This window comes from Peromyscus leucopus, chromosome 9 (genome assembly GCF_004664715.2).
Source record: "Peromyscus leucopus breed LL Stock chromosome 9, UCI_PerLeu_2.1, whole genome shotgun sequence".
NCBI classification, from domain to species: Eukaryota; Metazoa; Chordata; class Mammalia; order Rodentia; family Cricetidae; genus Peromyscus; species Peromyscus leucopus.
In genome coordinates, this window is record NC_051070.1 from 110,074,243 (window position 1) to 110,100,405 (window position 26,163).

Consider the following 26,163-nt stretch of genomic DNA (forward strand, 5'->3'; position numbering starts at 1 on the left):
AATTTGCTTTCATTTTCTGCTAAAAAACCAACCTCCTAGGAACTCCTAGGAAGTGGAGTGTGGGTCAGTGCTAGAGTGTCTGTTTAGCACACACACAGCCCTGGGTCGAATTTAAAACCAAAACTTACAAAGGAAACAGGGTTCTAGTTACAAGGCAGGCCAGTTTAGCTCCTGAACTGAAGTTGTTGTAAGCGGGCCTCTGAGGCAGGCTTCCTGGCCTGAGGCACACCTTTGCCTGTGTGGATGTGCACGTGTAGGTGTGCCTGTGGGCACACACAGAAGCCAGAGGCTGACATCACGTGTTTTCCCAACCACTTTTCTACTTTGTTCTTTTGAGACAGGGCCCCTCACTGAACCTGGAGCTGTGTAAACCGGTTAGCCGGTGACTTCCCAGGATCCAGTTGCCTCTGCCTCATCAGCACTGGGCATGTCCTCACACTGGCAATAAACAAAGCCAGTTGCTGGGGGTCTGAACCTCACGCCTGTATGCTCCTGCAGCACTTAGCCACGGAGTCCAGCCCCACACACGTGCTCCCGTGCCTGTCTCCGATGGCTGCTTTTCGGGAGAAACAGAGGCCGAAAACACGTGGGTTGTCTTGATTCTGGCTGCTTTGTTCCCTGCCCTCGTGACACCTGGGCAGTACAGGGCTCTGGTGAGGTACAATTCATTCGAAAATTCCCATTTACACAAATTAAATAAAAACACAACTAGAATTTTTAGTAGGTGCTAAAACTTGGTTTTGAAATTTTATTAAAAAAATATATTTGCAAACATATAAAATTTAGGATGAAAAATGCTCATTTTAAAACATGTAATAACTTAATATTTGCAAACACACACAGATGGTATAAAATCCACACCACTAGAAAGGTTAACGAGGCGGCACTGCGCTCATGGAACCAAAGCTTCACGGTGGTGCGGGCTTCTCGTCTCCACGGAGAAGCTGAGAAGCTGGTACAGTGAAGTCACGAGAGCCGCCACATGGCCAAAGCAGGACGAGCAGAGACCACCCACAGCGCGGACACGCTTCTTTAGGGTTCACGGCTAAAGGGAAACTACTTTGCATTTTCCCCACTTCAAAGTGATCGATACTGCAACGCAGCATTTTAAAGAATGACGTCAGCTCTGAATCCACGTGAAACACTGCATTTCCCCTGCTGAAACTCGAAGAAAAAAACTCAAACAACCCAAACCAAAAGCCCAGCAGGAGTGTTGAGGCCCTGGCTGCTCGTGGAAATACTCTCAAGTGTGGCCTCTGAAGTCCACTGTAAGGTGCTCTGCTCAGACCCCAACACTGGATTCTTGAAAACAGGGCACTGTTAGTTCTAGCAGGTACTCTGAACACAACTGGAGAAAACCAAAGGCAGGCAGGAAGAAACACGACCCACAGTGGATGTGCCACAAGGACACAGGACTCAGGCCGTGAGCCTCAGTCCTTGGCCCGCACAGGGTCCTGCTGTGCCCTCCTCTCCCTCCAAGTTCAAGAGCGATGGCGAACTCTGCTTTGCAAACATTAGGCACCTTCAGTTTCACATTGCATTGTTAGTATTACAATGGCAGCTACAGCCTCCACTACTGAAAGGAGAACAAACATTCTTTGGGGGAAGAGAGCAATAAGCTGCATGGTTTCCAAAGACTACTTACTAGTGGAGTCAATAGCTTTATAATCTCCACAAGAAGATTCAGGCCACAGACACAACGAATGCTCGCACATGCAAACTCGGGTCACTGGTATCTACGCCAAGCCTGGGCCAAGGCCTTAAAAGAAATACCACTGTCCAGGGCCAACTGTGGACAGCCCATATGGAGACTGCAGGGGATGCCTCTCCCGATCCTGACGGGACTCAGGGTCAAGTAGATCAGTGGCAGCGTCCCGAGGCCCAGGAGAGGTGTACAACTGGGAAGAAGGCAGTCTGGGAGGGATGGGGGGTCGGCTGGGGTGTGCATCCACTCAAAGACGTAACATTAACCACAACGAAAAGAAGAGCAGTGTCACTCACTGGTGACGCCCCAGACACACGCCACTCCAAACTCTGGGCTGCTCATCCCAGAGCCTTTGACCACAGGGGTGAGGGGATGGGACGTGTACACAGGTGGGCAGTGGCCTCAATGCCGTCTCCTGGGCTCTGCCAACCTAGCAAGAAGCATCTCCAATGTCCCTTTCAGTTCAGCTAAGGTTCCAGCAAAGACACTGTAAACACACAAGCTCCGTTAGCAGAGGGTCTCAGTCGTCGCCTGAATGAGGAATAAGGCAATGGGCCGACTGTGAGACCAGACTCATCCAGCTGCAACTAGCCAAGCTTGGCCTGGCTCTCTGGGGACTCATTCTGGCCTGACTTCCTAGTAATCATGATCTGGAACTTCTGGCTTCTGAATCTGAAGTAAATGCTTGGAATATATAAATCTGGGAGCCGAAAGGGGTTTCCCCTGGCCAAGTCTCCATCACTTCGGCACTTAGAAGTCTGAGGAAGCAATCCAGGAGCCTCTACTGCACTTCCGTCAGTCATTCCCAGGACTAGGGTGAGAAGCGACACATCTGACTGCAGACACTCTTCAGGATACCCATCTTCCCCTCCCAGAGTATCACACACTCAAAAGCATCAGCTAAGTTCAAACACCTACTGGAAGAAGAATGCTTTTTCATCCGCTTCCTGATGTCCACTGAGACCACACACGGGGGACCAGACCTACAGGAGTGTTCACTTTAGGAGAACAGTCCGGTGGTTCTGTGACCACTTCCTACTGTCAGCAACAGATCCGCTCACTACAATTCTACCTTCCTTAGATGACGCATCAACAATTTTTGGTTACTAAATTTACACACTATCATGAAAACAAACTATCCCTAACTGAGTATGAGAAAGTCTAGGCTTCCCTGAATTCTGCACATTTCACATATAACTAGGTAGACATCAAGAGAAGACTCTGAACTGAGAAGCAGAAACATTGTCCAGGAAGCATGTGGAGATCAGCATGAGCCAATCCAAGTATTCTTTAGCCTAAAAAACTAAGACCAAACTAAAATAAGTAGTTAATAAGTAATTCTCTAAAATTTCAGCTAGAAAGAAATGGATGAGCCTTTGATTGAGTTCCCATTAAAGCTTAAGTGACTACTCCTGTGGGACCGCCGCATCCGTGAGCACAGTCCCGGCGAGTCCTTACACCAGCTGGCTGAGCCAGCTGGGTTCCCACCCATCATTACATAGTGCTCAGAAAAGTAAGCAGTGCATCTTAATTGGTTAAATACTACAAAACGACCTGCATTATAGAAACAAAGACTTTTCATTCAAAGAATATCTCAAAATTACTATTGCTGAAATCATCAAATTCTACATTAAAATATTACTAAACACCATTACATGCCATAAAAGAATAAATAGAAACCATGGCAGATCAATTAGCAGCATCACAAAGCATCTTTACAGTTTCACACTGTGGCTCCAGAGCTCACAGCCCAGGGATACACTGGTGAGGTTCTGCGTCTCCCACTTTCTTTGACTCCATCGTCTACCACGAAGGAAGAGCAGTGAGGACGGCCGGCCCTTTTCTGCATAGCTTGAAAACTGCTCTCAGCACATCTGAGGAATGGAACCAGAATGGCTTTGTCAGATTGGTCCACTGGTCCTTTTGTCAAAGTGTTAAGGAAAACAATCAACAAGAACTTGAACTGTGTAGACAGAAAAGGAAAATAAGGCTGTGCTTCACACACACTTGACACTTCCAAAGCACTGGGGAGTTTATTAAGAGCGAAGCCTCCGGGAGGATGTGGATCTGGGCAGCCCCAGCCTCTGCTTCCCAGGTTCCCAGCCTCCTCCACCAGAGCCCAGGCCGGCCTATCCAAACGGCCGAGCTTCACTGAGTCTGCACACGGCAGGACCGGGACACTTAACGAAACACAAAGAAATCCCACAAGTTTAAGGCCCAAGCGGGGTGCTCATAGAAAACATACTTCACTTGAACAAATAACTTCTAAAGAACCAACTTAATTCTGATCCTTAGAACTCGAAGCTACTTTGTGGAACTGACATTCAGTTTAGCGCTTTAGGCCGGCAGTGGAGGAAGGCCTGGGCTCCCCTGGGCTCTGCTACAAGGCTGGGGGCCCCGCCCGAGGCCTGGAAAGTAAGCTGACAATCAGGCTCCTCCTTCCACACCCCACGGAACTCAACACAATGGTCTTTTCTGCTGTCTTTGTCAAACAAAGGTCTGCTGGTGATGCTTCACAGTGAAACCTCCATCATCACTGAGAATGTCTCTAGAAAACAGCCTTAAGGAACAAGGCTCTCTCAAAGGCTCAAACTCAGGCTTCTCAAAGCTCCATGTTCTACTGAGATGTTCCATGAGGAAGCCTGCTGGTTTCTGAGGTGCACCCTTGACCTCACATTGACTGTACTCCAGTCATAGGTTGTGGCTGTCCTTCTTCTTGGTCAACACCTGCAGGTAGACCTCATGAAGTGTACTGAGGAAGCTAGAGTCATTCTGGAAGAGACAGGAGACACACAGTGTCAGTTACCGCTTCAGAACTTACTTCAACTTAGGAAGACACAAAAAAATGATTGGTGTAGTTAATTCCCCCAAAGCTCGCCCCAGAGACAGTCACAACGACAGACCGTTGTCATTCCACCAGAAGATATCTGGGAAGAGCGAGGTTTCTCCCCGGCAGTTGTCTGAATTTACACTTTTACTGAGATACAAAATGAAGAGCTAAGCTGACACCTTACATACCTTTATTAGATGTATCAGTGTGTCCTGGAGCTGAGACTTGCTGAGAATAATGGAAGGCTTTCTCTGAGTTTCTGGCGTTCCAACAGTGAGGGGAGAGGGAGAGCTTGCTTTCCTCTCCAGGTCTGTGGACCTGGGGACTGTCTGCTGGAACACACTGGGGGACAGCAGGATAGAAGACACTGCTGTGGTTGCTGCAGTGACCAACGCAGGGCCTGCAATCTGCAGGGAAACAACAGAGTAACAACGGTCACTTCGCATTGCTGTGCAGAGGCAAACCCCTAGGCCCACAGACGGGGACAGAGGAGGAGAGCCATTAGCACGAGACGTAGCCGAGTTAAACACTGGACTCTTTTATTCTTCCTCTCTTTCTTTTTAGAGAGGTGCAGCCCTTGCTGTCTTGGAATTCACTGTGTAGACTAACTAGGCTGGCCCAGAATTCTATCTCCCAAGTGCAGGATTAAAGGGGTGCCCATCACTCCAGTCTCTTTTCGCTTGAAAATCTGTGTATTCCATCGTGAGTTCCATGGAGCAGGTATGGAAGCTAGAGGACAGCCTTGGCACCGGTCTTCACTCTCCCCCTGTCTGAATCTGAGATTTGTTATTCAAGGCACTCAGCACGCCCTGCCCCTTTCCTTAAGATTTTATGTGTATGGGCGCTTTGCCTGCATGTGTGCCAGAGCACCATTGTGCATGTAGTGCCCATAGAGGCCAGAAGAGGGCGCTGGGTCCTCTGGAGCTGGAGTGACAGGGGCAGTGGGTGCTGGGAAATAAACCTGGATCCTGAAGAGCCAGCAGCCAGTCTCTCCAGCTCTTCGCTTGCTTTTTTGGTCTAAGACTGGGCTGGGAGCTTCTACTGACCACAAGAGGAAAAACTAACCTAAAGCAGACAGAGGTTAACTTCTGTACAGGCTCACCAGCAGGTGGGCAATTGACAAGGAAGAACCGTGTCTTTCAGGCTTGGTGGATGTAAAAATGAGGCGAGTGAGTCATAAAGAAGGAATGAAGTATGCAGGCCCAGGAGGCTTTGTCATAAGAACTGAGGGACTGTGACAGGATACTGGTTGTCTCCTGGGATGCTCTGCTTTTCCAGGTCTGGGAGGATCTCTTACTTATAGAAACCAGCTTGAGCCAGGCGGCGGTGGCGCACGCCTTTAATCCCAGCACTCGGGAGGCAGAGGCAGGCGGATCTCTGTGAGTTCGAGCCTGGGCTACAGAGTGAGATCCAGGAAAGGTGCAAAGCTACACAGAGAAAACCTGTCTCGAAAAACCAAACCAAACTAAACCAAAAACAAACAAACAAAAGAAACCAGCTTGATATGTGCCCAGCACCCACCCAGTTACAACTGAGGCATGCTGGCCCACCCAGTGGCCGACCTGCTTGCTTCAGTCAAGGTCAACATCTCCCTAGAGTTAATATAAGGTCTCTAAGCCACAGCAACTCAGGCCCAGAAAGGACACCTAGACAGGTTTTCACTAAGGTGCTCTTCAGAGAAGAGGAACTCTCAGGGCTGGGGAAATGGCCTGGTGCTTGCTGTCTGCCCTAGGTTAGCTTGTGAAGACCTAAGTTTGGATCCCCAGGAGCATGGGAAAAATCTGGATGGGTGTGGTGGCCCAACCAAGGAAGATGCCGCAAGTCAGCGCTGGCCCTCCACACGTTATGTACATGTACACACACACACACACACACACACACACACACACACACACACACACACACACGGGTGGGGTGGAGGTGGGGTCCTTACCGGCACGGCACTGGGTAACACCTTAGGCTGGGCAAATACTTCAGGATCCTGGTTTTGCTGCATAGACTGAAATATTTAATAGGAAAAAAAGATGAACAGATACAGCAAGTTTCATGAGTTATTGGTGATATCTATGTTATCAACAAGGAATGGTCCAGAGTCCTCTCCACAACGAGAGCTTTGCACAAGAGCTCCTGTGGAGTTCCCTCGGGAAGATGTGCAGGCAGACCCTTCCGGTGACCCTAAGAAGTGTGATGGGAACTGAATTCAGAGCTTGTGCAGAGCAGGCAGACTACTAGGGAGCCATATCCTCAGTCCTGGGATTTGCATGTCTAGAACTGAGACTGCCCTTGAATTTACAATCTTCCTGCCTCAGCCTCTTAAGCAGCTGGAATTTGTTGTTTTTTTTGGAGACAGAGTTTCTCTCTTTGTAGCCCTGGCTATCCTGGAACTTACTCTGTAGACCAGGCTGACCTCGAACTCATAGGGATCCTCTTGCCTCTGCCTCCTGAGTGCTGGGATTAAAGGCGTGATCCATAACCATGTGGCACGTGTATGGTTTTTTTTTTTTTTTTTTTTTTTTTGACACTGAGTTTCTCTGTGGTCCTGGCTGGCCTGGAACTCACTTTGCAAACCAGACTAGCCTTGAACTCAGAGATTTGCCTGCCACTATCGCCCAAGTGAGGGCATTAAAGGTCTGTGGCCCTGTGCCTGCCTTTGGAAAACACACCACCTGTAAAAACCAGGGCAGCCCAGGCCAATCCTGCCAGCGAGTGCAGAGATGGAATGATTTAACAAATGTTTTCCCTGCGGTGCTGAAAGTTGAACTCGGGACCTTGCACATGACAGGCAAGTGGTCCTACTGCTGTGTCCCCAGCCCCCATTTCTTCAAAGGTGTTGGAACTGGGTTGGGGGCACTAAACAGCCTTCATCCTAAGTCACATTTTAAAAGCTCACTTTTGTGAGAGGAAGAGAGACAGACTTTCCTCTCTCTGGTTTTTTCTTCTGAGACAAGGGTAGTTCAGGCTGGTCTCTAGCTTGAGACTCGGCTGCCTCAGCTTTCTTCCTGTAGGCACGCACGATTGGGGCCTTTGGGAAAGATTTATGCTGCACAGCACACACAGAGAACTCAATGTAAACAAAGGTCTTTTGTTTTGAGACAGGATAGCCCTGGCTGGCCTGGAGTTTGTTATGTAGACCAGGCTGGACTTGAAATCACAGAGTGCCTACTGAGACGAAAGGCATGTGCCACTATACCAGGCAAAAGCAAGATCTTAAAACCAGTTACTTCCTCTAAAGGAGTATTTACACATATGTAAGTGGTTTCTGCCAGGAAGCATGCAAGAGTGTTGTGCCGTCTTTTGGGGTTGAACCTGGGGAAGGCAGGGGCAGGACCACTGCCTGAGCTTCCAGATTAACTAAGCCAGGAGCAGACCCTTTGCCCTGAACAGAAACCCAAATACACTTACTTCCATATGCTTCTTCTGGTGTTGTGTCCCAGCAAAAGGAAGTATGAGGAGCACTTCAGGGCTGTGACATCTCCCTCCCGAGCAGAACCCTGCCCGCAGAGTAGACTGCTCCTTCCTTTGTATTCGGTCCCACCCAAATGCTGAAAGGCGGCCATCGGTCACAGGCAGCACACTCCACTCCCTTCCAGCCGTGACCATGACCACTCACCTGAACTCAGCTTGCTTCCTCGCTTGTCAACTTGCCATTTATGGGTCACTCTGAAGGGCAAACCTCCTCCCTTCTACACCACTTGTCCACACCGCCCAACCCAGGCCCTGCTGCTCAGGCCCCAGTGACCATCAGCTCGCTCTGTCATGAGTGGCCTGACTCCTGTCTCTGTCATGAGTGGCCTGACTCCTGTCTCTGTCATGAGTGGCCTGACTCCTGTCTCTGTTCATTCAGAACCCTTTGGTGCCGCCTGAGGCCTGAGGACGAAGCTCAAACTCCATAACTGACAATTTACTCATCTCTCAATGCTAACTCCCCCAGGTTTGTTTCCACAGCAAATTCAGTTACTTCAGACCATGGGGCGGGTGGTGGTGGGGCGCGCAGACACCTTTGGCCAGTGCACAAAATCTCTCCCTTTCTCCCCACTCCTCCCTCCCCCTTTTCACGCACGCACGCACGGTCTCCTATCATTACCTGAAGGGTTGGAGCAAGCACCATGTTGCTCAGGGAGGCTGAGGGCGCTGCTCTGGCTGCTGCCGTCTTAGAGGGAGGCTCTATGAAGCTCTCAGGGGTGGCCAGCCGGCCAGCAGCTGAGGAAAAGCCAGGTGCCGCTGCACCTTTTCCAAGCGGCGGCGGCGGCGGGGCCTGTATTTGGTCATGCTGTGGGGTCAACCTGAGTTTCTGGAGCAGATCAACGCTGGGGAGGGATGTGCCAGCGGGGCTTGACAGACTCACTGGGGCTCTGAAGGGGCTTAGCTCAGGAACTGGCTGGCTCAGGAGTGGAGACTTCTGTCTGGGTGTGGTCTTCACGGCTTGCATCATGGTGCTATTCCGAGGTAAGTGAGGAACCTGTGTGCTGGGAGCTTCGGCTGGCAGAGCGGGACTGAGGACAGGGCTCAGCGGGACTGTGTAGCTTGGGGCATGCTTTTCCCCCGACTGGGCAATGGAGGCGGGAGTGATGAGCACTGGGGCGGTGACTTCAGGCTGGACTGTGTGGGGAGCAACAGAATGCACACCCAGGTTTTCAGACTGCGGCAGGCCCGCTGACTGCTCCAAGGGAAAGGGGAGGAACGATCCGTCTCCGGGCGGCTTCTCCACATCTTCCGGCTCGAGACCCACAACTGCTGGTTGCTCCTTTGGCAAAGAGGTTCCAAATAACTCTTCTACTGTCAGATGTTTGTGACCCGATGGAGCAGACTGAAAAACAGATCCGACGACAAAATGAAAGAAATCCCTGCAAACCAATGTAACCCAAATTCTTTCTCATCATGCAGAAGCAAGGGCAGAGTGTGAAAACCGCCAGGGGTAACTAAGATGCAGCAGAGCTCAAACAGCTTCTATCAGTCTCTCCAGGTCCGAGGATCGAAATCGGCTTAATAACAAAGTTCTGCACTGTCGAGTTCCAGGTAATCCTTTAGTTTACTTTGTTCCCCTTGGTGAGTGTGGCTAAGGTAAGGGGCACTTAGGTTACAATAAAGCTCTAATGTGCCTAAGTGCCTACTCTTACGAACACACTGGGACATGATGCCAGCAAGAAAGGGGGACCAAATTCTAAGACATCCACTTTTACTGTTCTTGACCAAAAACTAGCATTGAACTACATGAACCTAAATACCCAAAACAATTTTAAGCATTTATTACCAGCCTTTCCTGCTCCATACCCCCAAATCACAGCGTTCTGAAGAAAATGAAAACATCTACACTGAAGACTGGAGCTAGGGAAGCAGCTCACTGCTGAGCCCTGCCCAGCACACGCATACACACATTTTTATTTTTCGTCTTCAAATCTGGAATGTTTCTCTTTCTTTTCTTTCTTTTTCTTCTTTCTTTCTTCCCTCCCTCCCTCCCTTCTCCCTTCTTCTTTTTTTTTTTTTTTTTTTTTTGTATTTTGAGACAGGGTCTCTCTACATATCCCTGACCTGGAACTCACAATGTAGACCAGGCTAGCCTTGAACTCAGAGAGATCCTCTTGCATAGAGAGGCTATATCAAAACCGCTTTATAAATTGTAGAAGAGGAGCCAGGCAGTGGTGGCGCACGCCTTTAAACCCAGCACTCGGGAGCCAGAGCCAGGTGGATCTCTGTGAGTTTGAGGCCAGCCTGGGCTACAGAGCGAGATCCAGGACAGGCACCAAAGCTACACAGAGAAACCCTGTCTTGAAAAACCAAAAATAAACAAATAAATAAAATAAATAAATAGTAGAAGAGGAATAATAATAATTCACATGGTTCAACTGCCTCATATTTTTACTTCTCCAAAGCCCAGTATCTAAGTAAAAAATATCAAGGTTCAAGTCAAGCATTAACTGGAAAATTAACACAATTGTAAATATAAAAATTACAGGGGTTGGGGATTTAGGTCAGTGGTAGAGCGCTTGCCTAGCAAGCGCAAGGGCCTGGGTTCGGTCCTCAGCTCAAAAAAAAAATAAAAAAAATAAAAAAAAAATTACACAACCATCTACAAAATTGTAACAATTATTTCACAGTTCTACTACCAAGCTCTGTACACCTCAGATCTGGGGATGTTTTATATTTGGGGCCATGTATCCAGGCCGATCCTGAGTTTTTAAACACACCTGTTTCATCTTCCTGATTGCTAAATGCCCAAAAATTAAAAATTTCTTTGTGATAAAATAAAATGGTTCCAGACTGTGTGACAAAAAGCACTTGGACGTGGGAGTTCATGCCTGTAACCCCAGGATGGGGAGTGGAAGCAGAAGGGTTAGTCTGAATTTAAGGTAAGCCTAGGCTACATTGTGTGTTCCAAATTGGACAACCAACCAACCAACCAACACCCAAACCAAACCGAAACAAAAGCCTAACAATCTTACTCACCCACCCAGCTGGGAGCAGAGCACAACAGGAATACTAGAACTCAGGGGACAGTGGTAGAGGATCAGAAGTTCAAAGGCACCCTGAGCTACCCACGGAGTTCTTGGTTAGATGAGCCTATCCCCTAGGAGCTAATGCAATTCTGTCCAAGTTAATGTAAACAAACAAAACCAAAGTATTTTTTTGTTTTGGAAAGTACTGAAGGGCTGGAGAAATGGCTCAGTGGTTAAGAGCACTGGCTGCTCCTCTAGAGGACCCGGGTTCAATTCCCAGCACCCACATGGCAGCTCACACCTGTCTGTTAACTCCAGTTCCAGAGGGATCCAACACCATTACACAGACATACATGCAGACAAAACACCAATGCACATAAAATAAATAAATCTTTAAAAAAAGTACTGGAAAGCAATATTTATATTCATTAATATAAATTAATGTGGAGCATAAAATCATACTGTTACATATATACTAATGTTTAGAGATTCTTATTTTGAAAAATGAAATATTAGGGCTAGTCTGCAGAAATTTCAGGTAAGAAATCATACTTCTATGTTAAAGAATAGAAATAATTAAATCTCATGAAAAAACAAAAGAAACCACACCAGGGAAATATTACCAAGAGAATTTAATAATTATGAAAGTGAAATTCATTTTTTTTGGTGAGTTGTACTTGTGGTACACATACAAGTTCATGCAGGTGTACACATGTGCACATGTAGGTAATGTGCATGTATGTGGAGGACAGAGGTCAATGTCAGATGTCATTCTCTATGAACCAGAACTCACCTATTCAGCTAGAGCGGCTGCCCAAGGAGCGTTAGAGGTCTGTGTGTGTCTGCCTCCTCAATGCTGGATTAAAAGATGAGTGCCACCGGGCAGAGGTGGCGCACGCCTTTAATCCCAGCACTTGGGAAGCAGAGCCTGGCAGGTCTCTGTGAGTTCAAGGCCAGCCTGATCTACAGAGTGTGTTCTAGGACAGGCACTAAAATTACACGGGGAAACCCTGTCTCTAAACAAAACAAAACAAAAAACAAACAAAAGAGTGCCACCGAGCCCCGCTTTTTATGTGGGTGCTGGGAATCCAAACTCTGGTCCTCATGCTTGCACGGCAGCACTTGTACAGACCTCAGTTACCTCAGTGGCCCTCGTGAAATGGGGTTCAATAGTAAGGTTTGGCTGCATCATCTGCTACTCAGCACTAGATGGCAGTGTTACTAAACAGATACAAGATCTCTGTGTAAGCACTAGATGGCAGTGTTACTAAACAGATACAGTATTTCTCTGAAACACTAGATGGCAGTGTAGGGGCAGATTAAGGATTTGTATTTGTTTTAGACAATCACACAGCTTTTGACAATATCCAAATCTCAATACTTTAGAATTCCTTGGTTTTAGCTGGAAAAAGGTGCAATTTTACTTTATTTCAAGTTTTTGAGTCAAAGTCTTGCTATGTAGTCTAAACAGCCTTCAAAGTTGGGATTTTCCTGTTCAGCTTTGAATACTTGTAATCCCAGTGCTAGGCAAGTGGAAACAGGTGGGTAACAGGGACTTATTGGCTAGCCTAGCTAGCTATGGCAAGCTAGGAGCTAATGAAAAACTCTGGTTAAAAACAAGCTGGGCAGTGGTGGTGTATGCCTTTGATCCTAGCACTCAGGAGGCAGAGACAGAGTATCTCTGTGAGTTCGAGGCTAGCCTGGTCTACAAAGCTAGTTCTAGGACAGCCAGGGCTATGCAGAGAAACCTTGTCTTGAAACCCAAACAACAACAATAAAAGGCAGATGGGGCATGAAGAATCGCATTTGAGGTTGCTGTGCCCTCCACATGCACACATGTGTAAGAGTACCCGAACACGTATGTGCACACTTCCCACACTCTCCCCTAAAGCAAACAAATTTGTGGAGCTGGGCATGTAATCCTAGACCTTGGGAGATAAAGACAGGATGATCAGAAGTTGAAGGCTGATCCTAGGTTATATAGGAAGTTTGAGGCTAGCCTAGTCTATAGGAGACCCTTTCTCAAAACAAATGAAAAAAACAAATGATTCATTGGTATACATATATATGATTGTAACATAACAATCTTGTTAACATATATAATGCAAACTTAGAAATACTCCGATAACTCTTAATAGCCAAAAGACTGCATATAACCTAAACATCCTTTAATAGGAAAATGATTCAAAATGGTTAAACTAGGTTATAAAGGTTGAGCATTCCTAATCTAAAACCCCACAATCTAAAATGCTCCCCAAACCCAAATATTTTAAATCGCAATGTGAGGCCAGAGATGAAAGATGTACTTCATATGATAAGTCACAGTTAAAAGCACACTGAAAAATATTCTGTAACTTTACCATCAAGCCACATCTATATGAAAAGCAAGGAAAATTCTGGTTTAGATTTCAGTCCCTTTCTGAGATATCTCACTATCTATATGCAAATGTTTTAAGATCTGAAGAAACCCTAAGAACCTTAAACGCTTCTGGTCTCCAGTACTTCAGGTACGGGATACTCACTATGAACTACTCTCATTAACTTCTACAGAGCAGTAAGAAGGAACACACTTGGGCTGGGATGCTGAGCTGAGGAAGAGCACTGGTCTAGCATACATGGATCAAACCCTCTCAAAGGGAGTGGGAAGCAAACAAATTCGACACACACAGCAACTTCAACAGGTCTCTGGGAATTATGCTTAATGAGAAAGACTCTCAGATTACATACTATAACTCTAGTTGTATAACATTCACATTCTTGATTTGGAAAAACAGATCAGTGGTTAGCAGGGATTAAAGATGGGGTGGTGGTGGCTGGGCGTGGTAGTGCACACTTTCAATCTAAGAACTCAGGAGGCAGAGGTAGGCAGATCTCTCAGTTTGAGGCTAGCCTGGTCTACATAGCAAGTTCCAGGACAGCCAGCACTATATAAAGACTGTCTCAAAAAAACAAAATGTAAGAAAATGAAAAAGACGGTGGAATGAAAGAGGGCCTGACAGGGAAGTTAGTGTGGCTAGAAGAGGGTAACACACAGGACTCCGGTATTCCCTGATGCTGAAACAGTAGCTATCATGACTGGTGGTGAATACAGAAACGCTACACACAGGATAGAACTCTAGACCGAGTGCACACTTACACACACAAATGAGAAGCTATGAGCAAGATGTTGTGTGGCTTGTGTGGACATCCTGGATGTGATGGTATACCACACTTTACAAGATGTTATCAATGGGAAATAGGAGATGAGTACATGCAATCTTTCTGTATTATGTTCATATTTTTATTCAGTATTATTATTGAGATAAGATTACCCAAGGTGGCTGGGGAAAGTTATGTAATATAGCAGATTGGCCTCAAACTCGTGATCCTCCTGCTTTAGCCTCTGAAGTGCTGGGATTACAGGTGTGCACCACTACATCTGGCTCTTTCTATCCAACTTATTTAATATAAATATATTTAATACAAAGAAATAAACAGAAAAAAATTAATGACTTAATATAATGTTGTTTTATCAGATCATCAATTATAAAGAGAACAAATCAGTTCAATAAATATTTATATTTCTAGGTGCTAAAGACACAACAGTGATACAAAGTGACTTCTAGGGCAGCCAGGGTTACAGAGAAACCTTGACTCAAAAAACCAAAAAGACACAGCACTGAACAGGGAGAGAAAATGGCTGGTCCTGGGTGGGTGTGATGGTGCACCCCTTTAATCCCAGCACTTGACAGAAGGGCCTGACTAAATGGAGGATACTGCAGACCAGAAGAAAATGTACACACTCATGGAGAGAAGTCCTGCAAGCCAAGGGGAACACCAGGTCCGAGTCCTAACGAGGCAGGGGCTAGGCGAGCAAGGCGGACGGTAGGGGTTGTTGGCAGAGGCAGAGGGAGGGGCCAGATGCAGGTGGAGTCCTGTGGGCCGGGACTATGAGTGAGACAGGACGCTGCTGGAGAGCTGCAAAAGCAGAGGCATTGATGGCAGGTTTATTAGGGTCATCCTCCTCGTCCAGCTGAGCACAGAGCAAGAAGGCAGTACCAAGAGCAGGAGGCCACTGCATAGTCTAGAGCTGGGTGTATGTCATTACGACAGACAGACACGCACGCACGCATGCGCGCACACACACACCCACACGCGCGCACACGCACACACACACACACACCCACACACCCACACACACACACACACACACACACACACACACACACACACGCGCGCGCGCACGACCTGACAGACAAGTGGTGAACCAAGCTTGCACAGTGGTTCAAATCCTTACAAACTGTCACTGCTTTGTTACTTGGACAAGGCCAGGCCTTGAACTGTACGAACCTTATCTTGTAACCCAGAGGGTGTCTCTTCTAGTGTCTCGGTGCTTCCCAGATTGGAGAGCTGAGTGCTTGGCTGTAACCCAGGGCTGGAGATATTTGAGCCGCCCATCTGATTCTTGGGAAAAAATTAAAAGAAAAAGTCTATCATGTGAAAAAGGATTGCTGTCTAAAATCTGGTTCACATTTGAAGTTATCAAAAATTCCTTAATTAAAAAAATAAGCAAAAAATCTCATGCTTCTATCAATTCTCATAACCTCTATTACAAAATTTCTATAAAGTAAGTGGAGAATCTATTTCTACACATGGTAGGCCCAACTAGTATGGTTTTATCACTCATTTTCAGGAAAGATGTCATCATTCTACCAGATTTTCCCATGACTCAAGTGATACTGGACACCTTTAACTGCTGGGACACACGGCCCTCCCTGGATGCCCACCTCTACAGGCAGGAGGCAGAGTACACATTCCACCACTGCAGAGGTGCTCTCCTGGGATGCCCGCTAAAGTCATGCCCCTGAGCACTCCAAGAAATCAGTGGTTTGTTCTCTGCCATGGCTCTGACTTTTGAAAACTGCTACATAAAGTGGAATGGAATATAAGCACAGTACTGGCTTCTGACACGGCACAAAACCGTTAAGATTCATGCGAGCTCATTTATAGAACCAACAGCTCATTCCTTTTAAAATGCTGAGCATATACCATTTGGATTATTTTCATTTTTAAAGAGTTTTCATTTGTGTGTATGACTGTTTTGCCTCCACACATGTGCATCATGTATCTGCCTGGTACCCAGGGAGGTAAGAACGGGGCAGTGGATCTCCTGGATCTGGAGTTACAGGTGTTGTGAGCTGTGGGTGCTGGGAACTGAACCAGTGTTTTCTAAGAGCAGAAGGTGCTCTTACCCACTGAGGCTCCTCTCCAGCACATTTTCATTCTTAAACTATCAGTCTATGTGTAGTAATCACGTGTGTATGCATGGGTGAGCACCCATGGGGAAGAAGCCAGAGGAGGATCTCAGGTCATTGTCTTGAGACAGGGTCTCACACAATGAACCTGGGCTCACTGTTTTGGCTAAACAGGTTGGTAGCAAACCCTTAATTTTTAATTAATCCCAAATTCTTAATCTTCCTGTTACCCCCATCCCCTCTAGCTGGGGGTGCAGGCTGACACGGCCATGCTTTTTATGGGGTGATGGGGCCCAAACCCTGGTCCTCATGTTTGCACACAAACTCCGTTACAGTCTGAGCCATCCCCAGGCCCCATTTTCAGTTTTCAATAATGAACACAGCTTGACTCACTTTGTGTAGAGCACAGTTTCATTTTACTGGAGGAGGAGATACCGAGCAAAGCCAAATCAGGGTAGAGTGGTAATACCATTTTCTTCTAAAGTTTTTTTTGAGACTGTCTTGCTATGTATTTCAGATTGACTTTAAATTGATCTTCTTGCCTTAGCCTCCTAAGTCCTGAGGTCATAGGTGTGACAACCACACTTGACTCAGCTTTTTTTTTTTTTTTTTTTTTTTGGGTGCACATAGATGTTTTCTGTGTGCATGTGGAGGCGGGGGTTGATGTCAGATGTCCTCAATCACTCTACTTTATCGAGGAAGGCTGTCTCACTCAATCTGGAGCTCACAGATGCTGTTATGCTGGATAGCCGTCAAGCCCCAGAGATCCACTAGTCTCTGCCTCCCAGCACTGTCCTGAACTCAACACATGGGCACGCATGGGGAGTCTTAGGTCCTTATGCTTGCAGAATGAACTCTGCTGACTGAACCATCGCTCCAGTCCTCAGGAGAACTGTCTGGTGTTTCTCTCCCTTTAGATTTACGGGCCAGTCTGAGCTGAATTTTGAGTAAAGATTCATTTTGTGTGGACGTGTATGCATATGGACACCCAATCATTTCAATACCACTTCAATTCAAACTTGCTAAAAGTGATACTGCGCCAGGCATGGTGCACATGACTTTGATCCCAGCACAAGGAGTCAGAGGTAGGCAGATTTCTGTGAGTTTGAGTTCAGCCTGGCCTACACAGTGAACTCCAGGACAGCCAAGGCTGCTACACAGAAACCCTGTCTTGAAAAAACAAAACAAAACAAAAGTGATACTACAAGTGAAAATATTTTTGTTACTAAAAAGAATCTTTGGTTGGATATGTGGCTCACTGGTGGGTGCCTACCAAGCATGGCCAAGGTCCCGGGCTCAAATAGCAAAACTGTAAAATAAACACAACGCAGCATAATACACACAAGAATCCTTAAAGATGATCCCTGAGGAACATGCAATTACATGTTTTGGAAACCTAAGTCACATTTTAAAGATTTGTTGCCTGGCTGTGGTGGCACACGCCTTTAATCCCAGCACTCGGGAGGCAGAGGCAGGCGGATCTCTGTGAGTTCGAGGCCAGCCTGGTCTACAAAGCGAGTTCCAGGACAGGCTCCAAAAGCTACAGAGAGAAACCCTGTCTCGGGGGTGAGGGGAGGGGCATTTGTTTCAGCTTTTGTTAAGTACTGTCTATGTAAGGATAACAACAAAAACAAACAACAACAAAAGAAGAAACATGCTCAACAGAGGATAGGGCCTCAAATATTAAATGGATAGAATGCTGCCATTTCTCCTACTCAAATGATAATTCTCCTATTCAGACTTTTTTTCTTTTTTTTTTTAAAGACAGGGTTCCTTGAGACTAGCTTTAAACTCATTATGTAACTAAAACTGGTCTTGACCACTGATCCTCCCGTTTCCACCTTCCAAGAGTGGGGATCATAGGCATATGCTCCTATGCTTAGCTCCAGAGCACATCCAACCAGTGTCAACTGAATTAGGGTGAAAGCAGTCTGTCAAAGGCTATGAAATAGTTTAATCTCCTAACATGCTGCTTTTTGAGAAGGCTCATTCATCATCAATTACTATCAACCCCACTATAGGGAATGATTGGCACTGAATATCAGAGTAACATAATATTGTTGGAGCACTTAAAAGCAGAAGGTATAATGCTCAGAAATATTAAAAATTGGGAGCGTTGCTAAAAATCCAGATCTGTCATTTTTCAGAGTGAGGCTAGATGGTCTGGACTCAGTAGGTCACCTGGTAATCACTGGCTGGGGCTGTACTCTAATAACCCCTTCACTTGGGGAGCAGGCAATGAATGGGCCTCAGTCCCACTATGGCCCATGTAGCTCTTGAGTTATTGGACTTTGCAATCCTTAAACAGAACTTGTGAGATGGTGTTGAAGTTATGGGCACCTCACTAACTGTTCTGAAGCACTTTAGGGTGTTTTGGTACTTGTATAGGGCCTTTGTTGAAGGTTTATTTTCTGTTATTGATGGCAACCAGCCACAAAATTGAGGCGATATGTCCAATCACACACAAATTTGTTGGAGGATAATTTTACAGAATTTGGTAAAATCTTTGAGGAGGTTCAATCCCCAGTATTATAGAGTGGTGTGGCAGCACATGCCTGTAATTATAGCACTTGGAAAACTGGAAGCAGAGGTTCAAGGGGTCCTTTGCTACAACAATGAGCTGGAGCCCAGCCTAAGGAAAAGCCTTTTCATCTACTAATTCTATTTCAAGTAATTAATCTCAGGAGAAGATTAATGTGATATATGGTGACCGAGTTCTAGGACTGTATTGCTGAAGTCTTAAAGAAAAGAATTAAGCCAGGCAGTGGTGCCCATGCCTTTAATCCCAGCACTTGGGAGTCAGAGGCAGGTGGATCTCTATGAGTTCTAGGCCAGCCTGGTCTACAGAGCAGGCTACACAGAGAAACCCTGTCTTGAAAAACCAAAAAAGAAATTAAGAGAAATCTAGGGAATTATTTATGTAAAGTTCCAGTTGGGAGTGGTGGCACATGCCTATAATCCCAGCAGTGGGAGGCAAGGGCATGTGGATCTCTGTGAGTTTGAGGCCAGCCTGGTCTACAGAGTGAATTCTAGGACAGCCAGGACTACACAGAGAAACCCTGTCTTGAAAAATAAACAAACTAATCCGAACATAAATAAACCACGTGCACTTGGACAGAATTTTGGAAGGACACATAATGAAGTATTATCAATGGTTATTTCTAGCTGGCAGAATCACTGTATTCTCTTCCTTTCATTTACTAATTATTGAGCATACAATTTCCTAGAATATTATGCATTGCTTGCCTAAGAAAAATAATGGTATTCCTACATTTTGAAGAACAATTAAAAATACTGTTCTTAAAAATTCCTGCCCCCCAAAACTTCGGGGGGGGATCAAAATCCAGGATTATGTCCTGTAGCTAGAAGCAATGCCAATTGGGTAGCTGTAAAGGTCTGTGGTTTTAGCTACATTTCATTACATGAAATACAAAAGTTGGTAAAATAAATAAATAAATAAATAAATAAATAAATAAATAAATAAACTACAAGGATTGTAGAGAGGAAATGCTTACAGAGTTTTAAGTTTCAACCTTTATAAATACTATGCATAATGCTGGGTTTGCGCCAGTGTGGTAGTGTACAGTGTTTGTTTGAGGTGGGGAGTGGGGGAGAATACAAAAGGGATAAGAGAAGATTATCTTATATAAGCTGACTGAACAGGGAAGATTCAGAATTGGAATTAAATCTCATTAAACCTGAGGCCTTGCTTATCCTCCCCCTGCCCTTGGTGCCAATCTCTCAAGTCTATCAAAAAGAAGCACAGGGACCACCTGCCTACATGCTGCTGGGGAGTCCCTCCAAACACTAAGATCCAGGCCCAGAGCCACTTCTAACGTCCGCTCCACACAGCAAAACAGGCAAACAAGGAAGAAAGCAGAACTGTCCTAGGGAAGCTCTGCTTATTTGGTTTTTACAAACAAATAAACAACAAATCCTTGTAAGTAAAATGTTCAAGATGTCACAAATCTTCAAACAGTTCAATTGATAAATCTAACCTTGGATAACATCTTATGTATTCCAGCATGTTTTTTTTTTTTTTTTTTTTTTTTTTTTACAACAGAAGATGCTCACTGTATGATTTGCTTTTGCAGTAACTGAAAACAGAAACCATATCAGATTTTCAAACTGCCCACTTGACACTGGAGTCTCTGGAGTCTAGGGTTGAGCACAGTGGTAGGTAGCACACTCAACACTAGGAAAAGTGTCCAAAGAGAACAGCAGCCTTCTTTCCTTTTGTGGTTTCTACTTCTCAGCCAGAGAAGTCAGCCAAGACCACTTCTTCAGCACCTGTCCTGCTCAACAGTATCAGTTTCTGTCTAATGGGTATTTTGATCCAGTCACCACTCAGGATGGTGATGATCAGTACTCACATGAACACAGGGGTAACGAGAAAAGCACAAGGTATTATTATGAGTAGGGATCTATGGAAAATAAGTTAGCCTTTAGACCAAACCAAACAATAACAACCCCCCCAAACTTCAAATTTTATTTTTATTTGATTTTTTTAATAATCATGATATAACTGGCTGGTGATGGCACACGCCTTTAATCCCAGCATATGGGAGGCAGAGGCAGGTGGGTTTCTGAGTTAGAGGCCAGCCTGGTCTACAAAGTAAGTTCCAGGATAGCCTGGGCTACACAAAGAAACCCTATCTTGAAAGAACCAAAACCAAAAGAATATAATGTAAAACTGAATGACAGCCAGGTGTGATAGCCCATGCCTTTAATCCTAGCACTCCAAAGCCAAGGTAGGTGGATCCCTGTGAGTTCAAGGTCAGCTTGGTTTACTAAGAAGTTCCACCTCAGGATTACACCAAAACAAAAACAATCAAGATACAAAACACTCCCCAAACCACAACCCCAAAAAGCAAAAAGCCACACCTCCAAACAAACAAGAGATAGAAAACACTGAATTTCAGAAAAGTGTCACATTTGGGTAATGATGGGTTCAATTATGGAACGAACACAAATGTGCCATTTACTGTTCTGGGGCACAAATTACCAACTGTTTTCAGAGCCCATGTAAGTCCTTAAGGCCATCTAGCACTGAACAGGATTGCAGGGGTGAAGAGACACCATGACACTTTCCCTGAGACGCCAGCTGAGCACCAGCTTCTGCTCTCCATGACCATTTCCTCCCACAGCAATTCTACAAGGACTACAGAACAGAAAATGACTGTTAAACTTTCCTCCCTAACCACGTACTCTGGGGAAAGCAGATCTTCCTCAGTCTGGCAGGCTTGAAATCGTAGACTTGGTTCTTTTCTAAACTAATGACCTCTGTGGGTGCTGGAGTAACTTGGCCCCTCTCTAAGACTCCAGTAGGCCTCTTCCTCTCCTTTGGTATGCCCTGGCAGAACCCAGGGAGCCTTACCCTCTCATATTCATCCTTGGCTCTGCTAAGCATCTCCAGGATGTCAATGGGCCTCTGGTCGTTGCAGCCATTGGCCTGGCTGGGACTCTGTTTCTCTTGAGCAGCCTGCTGGGATCGCCGTGTCTCCTCTTTGACCACACTGGAGGGTGAGAAACAGGGTTCAGAAAGGCCACGTCACACAACTGGACTCCAGTGCTCTCTTGTTGACTTCCCAAGGATAAAGGAAGAGTGTCACATGACACTGCCCTTGCAACAGATAACAGGCCTTGGTGACCTAATTCCAGAAAACATATGGCTTCACCATGTCACCATCTCAGTCATAACAGTGAACAGTCCCTTACCTTGAGAAAGACAAATGGAATCCCTTTCTGGAGGTGGTACATTAAGAAACGCATTCAAGCATCTCCTTTTCTCCTACAAGTAACTCAAAAGCAGTAGAACTAAGTGGTAAGTGGACATTACTAAGACATGGAAAATTGAACAGCATACTGTGGACTAGTCTCCAAAATGGGGTTGAATTCTCTATAACCAGACAAAAGGAGCTGCACTAAACTAGTAACCAATCTTAGGGTAGTTACGGGTATGTACTGTATTTTTATCGGCATTATTTAATTCTTCACTTTAAATTCCACAAGGCAAAAGTCTCAAGCTAAGAATGCCACACAGGGTTGGAGTCTTCAGCTTTTTACAGGCTTATATTTTAAATAACACCCTTGGTTCCTCCTTGTATCCTTCACCATAGGAAAAAAAAAAAGGTTTGAAGCAATTGAGTAATTTCAGTAAAATGTTACGTTTATGTAAAATGTATAGATTTTAATAATGTAACTAATTAATCAATACATTCAGATTTTAGTCACATATTGCAATGAATAGGCCTTCCTGCCATGAGATTTTATGTGTGCAAGTCTCACTTGGCAGTTTTGTTAACTGAGAACAGACAATGATGACAGGGAGTCTAACAGTTCAGTAGCAAAAGGCTCGTTTTGAAAGGACATGTGTAACAGAAGGAACATGAGCAGTCCCAAGGCTCTTGGTCACTTAGTGTCAGTTAGGACAGCCTGCCCAAAACTAATTACTGTGTGTGTGTGTGCGCGTGTGTGCGTGCGCGCGTGCACACGGCAATGATGTTCATTGACACTAGGTTAGACAATACCACTTTTTAAAAAGATAGAGCCAACATCTCCGGAGATAGCTCAGTTGCTGTGCAAATACATAAATACATGCTTTGTAAGCACAAGGATCTGAGTTAGAGTTCCAGAATTTACAAAAAAAAAAAAAAAAAAAAAAAAAAAAGGCGGGGGAGGAAGCAGCCTAAAACGATAAAGTGCTTGCTGTGAAAACATTAGGATTTGGCTCTCCAGCACTCATATAAAAAGCCAGGAGCAGCAGAGTGCATTTGGAATCTAATTGTCGGGAAGTGGAGACAAGAGGAACCAGACCCCGGGATTCACTGGCCAGCCAATCTACGTGAGTCAGTGAGCTCCAGGTTCAGTGAGAGAACATGTCTCAGAAAGGTGAGGGTGACAGAGACACCTGACATTAACCTCTGGCTTCCATCTGCATGTGCACACACATACATGCACACTCACAGACACAAACACACAAAAGAATGTGATGGTTCCTGCTTGTAATCCTGCATTAGGGAATCAAGAGACGAGTGGTTTCTCTAGGACTCACTGGCCAGCCAGCCTAGCTTATGTGGTGGTGGGTTCCAGGCCAGCGAGACCTATCTCACAATAAGTAAATACAAAAATGAAATAAAATTAAGAATAACACCCAAAGAATGACACTTGTCCTCTGGCCTCCACACACACAAACATATGTGTGCACGCACACACCAAGATATCAGAATCATTATGAGCTTTTTTTTTTTTTTGAGATAGGCTTCCTATGTAGCTGAGGCTAGCCTCCAAAGACTTCTGCTTAAGCATCCTGAGTGTTGTTATTATAGGTATATACCATCACACCCAGTTGCCACTCTGAATTTATATATAAAATTATCATATGTGTAAGGGTGTTTTGCCTGCATGCATGTCTATGCATTACATGTGTGCCTGGTGCCCATCGAGGCCAGAAGAGGTTGTTGGATCATTTGGAACTTGTGAACTGCCATATGGGTGCTGGGACTCAAACTCTGGAAGAGCAGCCAGTGCTCCCCATTACTGGGCCATCTCTCTGGCTCCCGTTCTGATCCATGAATTAAATGTCTGTTTGCTTCTGACTCACCAGCTGGACTGTAGGTGTGTGTCACTGTGCACCCTGTGCATGCTCATGCAGAGGTTCTCTTAGAGTCCCTCCCTAAACTGGGAAGCTTCTGTTTCCTCTAGGCTAACTGGTCAGTGAGCTCCTGGATTTGCCCGTCTCCACCACCAGCGCTGGGGATCACACCTCAGGTCCTCGTGCCTAGATACCAAGTGTTAAATCCTTAGGCCGGCTCGGGCCGGCTCTGGGTTTTGACGTGCTAAGATGTTCTGTGGTTCTGTAGGAAAGGTGAACGTGTAGACGTCCTCCAACTCTATTTGACTCTAAAGTTCCTGCCTGCCTTACATTCTAGGCAAGTGTTCCACCGCGGAGCGATATCCCCTGAGCCTCCGCTGCTTTAGAGCAGTGCGGTTTTCCTTCTGGAGTCTTAGCCTGTAAGGAGGTCATGACTCCCACAACAACAACTGCAGAAACACAGGCTGCACGGCAGACTGAAAGAAGACTGGGCAGTGAATCGAGAATCCCATCAACACCAGCAGTGTATTTAATACTCAGCTAAAGGCCACACCAGCCTGAGCCCACACAAGAAAGGACTCCAGCACATAGGCTTTTCTACCTACTTCCTCACTTGCCACCTAGCTTGGCCAAGCTGGTGGTCAACCCTTCCCTGACTTGGACTGGATCTGTGATTCTGGTTCAAAACCAATATTCTCTAATAATCCCCACTGTTTACCCACAGAACAGACCATCTCAGGAAGCTAACTACTGCTGAAACCAAAAGCTGCTGTTGGGGTGGTAAGGAAGAAACTCACTCGAAGAGGGCTGGCCTGAAGGTCTCTTCTAGGTCAAACTTAACGGACAGTGCTCTCAGTGGCGGCTTGATGAGAATGACTCCCATGGGTCCCATGGGCTCATGTATCTGAATGGTCTCCAGTTGGTGAAACTTTGGGAAGGTGGGGTGGTTTGGATGAAAATGGCCTATAGGGAGGGGCACTGATAGGAGGCGTGGCCTTGCTGGAGGAAGTGTGTCACTGGAGGTGGGCTTTGGGGTTTCAGAAGCCCAAGCCAGGTCCAGTGTCACTCTCTCTTCCTGCTGCCTGCTGATAGAGATGTAGAACTCTCAGCTACCTCCCCAGCACCGCATCTGCTTGCATGCCACTATGCTCCCCACCATGACAATAATGGACTATAAGCCAGCCCCAGTGAAATGTTTTCCTTCTTTTATAAGAGTTGCCGTGTTTGGCTGGAGAGATGGCTCAGTGGCTAAGAGCACTGGCTGTTCTTCCAGAGGTCTTGAGTTTAATTCCCAGCAACCACATGTAACTCACAACCATCTATAAAGGAATCTGATGTCCTCTTCTGGCATAAAGATATACATGCAGATAGAGCACCCATATACATAAATCTTAAAGTTAAAAAGAGTTGCCATGTTCATGGTGCGTCTTCACAGCAATAGAAACCAACCCTAACTAAGGCAGAAGTATTAAGAGGTTTAGCCTCCTTGGAGGGGTGTCACTGGGTGTGGACTTGGAGGTTTCAAAAGCCCATTCCCAGCTTGTGCTCCATCTTGTGCTTATGGTAAAATGTAAGCTCTCAGGTGAGCAGAGTGGTGCACGTTAGATCCCAGCACTCATCTGGGAGGCCGAGGCAGGTGGATCTCTGTGAGTTTGAGGCCAGCCTGGTCTACAGAGTGAGTTCCAGACAGCCAGGGTTCTGTAGAGAGACTGTCTTAGGGTTCCTATTGCTGTGATGAAACACCATGACTAAAGGAAACTGAGAAGGAAAGGGTTGATTGGGCTTACACTTCCATATCACTGTGTGTTACTGGAGGAAGTCAGGACAGGAACTCAAGCAGCGCAGGACACTGAAGGTAGGAGCTGGTGCAGAGGCCATGGAGGGGATGCTGCTTGCCTTTAATCCCAGTACTTGGGAGGCAGAGGCAGGTGGATCTCAGTGAGTTCAAGGCCAGCCTGGTCTATGGAGCAAGTTCCAGGACAGCCAGGACTATATAGAAAATCCCCGTTTTGAAAACCAAAACCAAACCCCAAAAATGCCCCCCCCCAAAAAAAAAGGGACAAACCAGCCCAGAGATCAATCACTAATTAAGAAAATGCCCTACAGGTTTGTGTACAGTCTGATTTGACTCAGACATTTCCTCAACTGAGGCGCCTTTCTCTCTGATGACTCTAGCTTGTTATCAAGTTGACATAAAACTAGCAAGCACAGAGATCCTGAGTCAAAACAAAGCAAAATAGCCGGGTGGTGGTGGTGGTGGTGGTGGTGGTGGTGGTGGTGGTGGTGGTGGTGGTGGTGGTGCACGCCTTTAATCCCAGCACTCGGGAGCCAGAGCCAGGAGGATCTCTGTGAGTTTGAGGCCAGCC

At 45.9% G+C, this 26,163-nt stretch overlaps 1 protein-coding gene across 2 annotated transcripts in view; it reads right to left on the minus strand.

Annotated features, from left to right (window-relative positions):
* Positions 1 to 3,712: 3,712 nt before the first annotated feature.
* The window catches only part of Dcp1a (decapping mRNA 1A), a 54,051-nt gene continuing 31,600 nt past the window's right edge, over positions 3,713 to 26,163 (minus strand). The window contains exons 5-10 of one of the 2 annotated variants that reach the window (XM_028891207.2): positions 21,581 to 21,719; positions 15,299 to 15,412; positions 8,620 to 9,342; positions 6,469 to 6,534; positions 4,724 to 4,942; positions 3,713 to 4,477 (exon numbers count right to left, since the gene is read on the minus strand). In XM_028891207.2, the coding sequence (XP_028747040.1) occupies positions 4,397 to 4,477; positions 4,724 to 4,942; positions 6,469 to 6,534; positions 8,620 to 9,342; positions 15,299 to 15,412; positions 21,581 to 21,719 (1,342 nt within the window). In that variant the 3' untranslated portion in view covers positions 3,713 to 4,396. The remainder of the gene's footprint in view (positions 4,478 to 4,723; positions 4,943 to 6,468; positions 6,535 to 8,619; positions 9,343 to 15,298; positions 15,413 to 21,580; positions 21,720 to 26,163) is intronic. The other variant, XM_028891208.2, reaches the window with a different exon arrangement.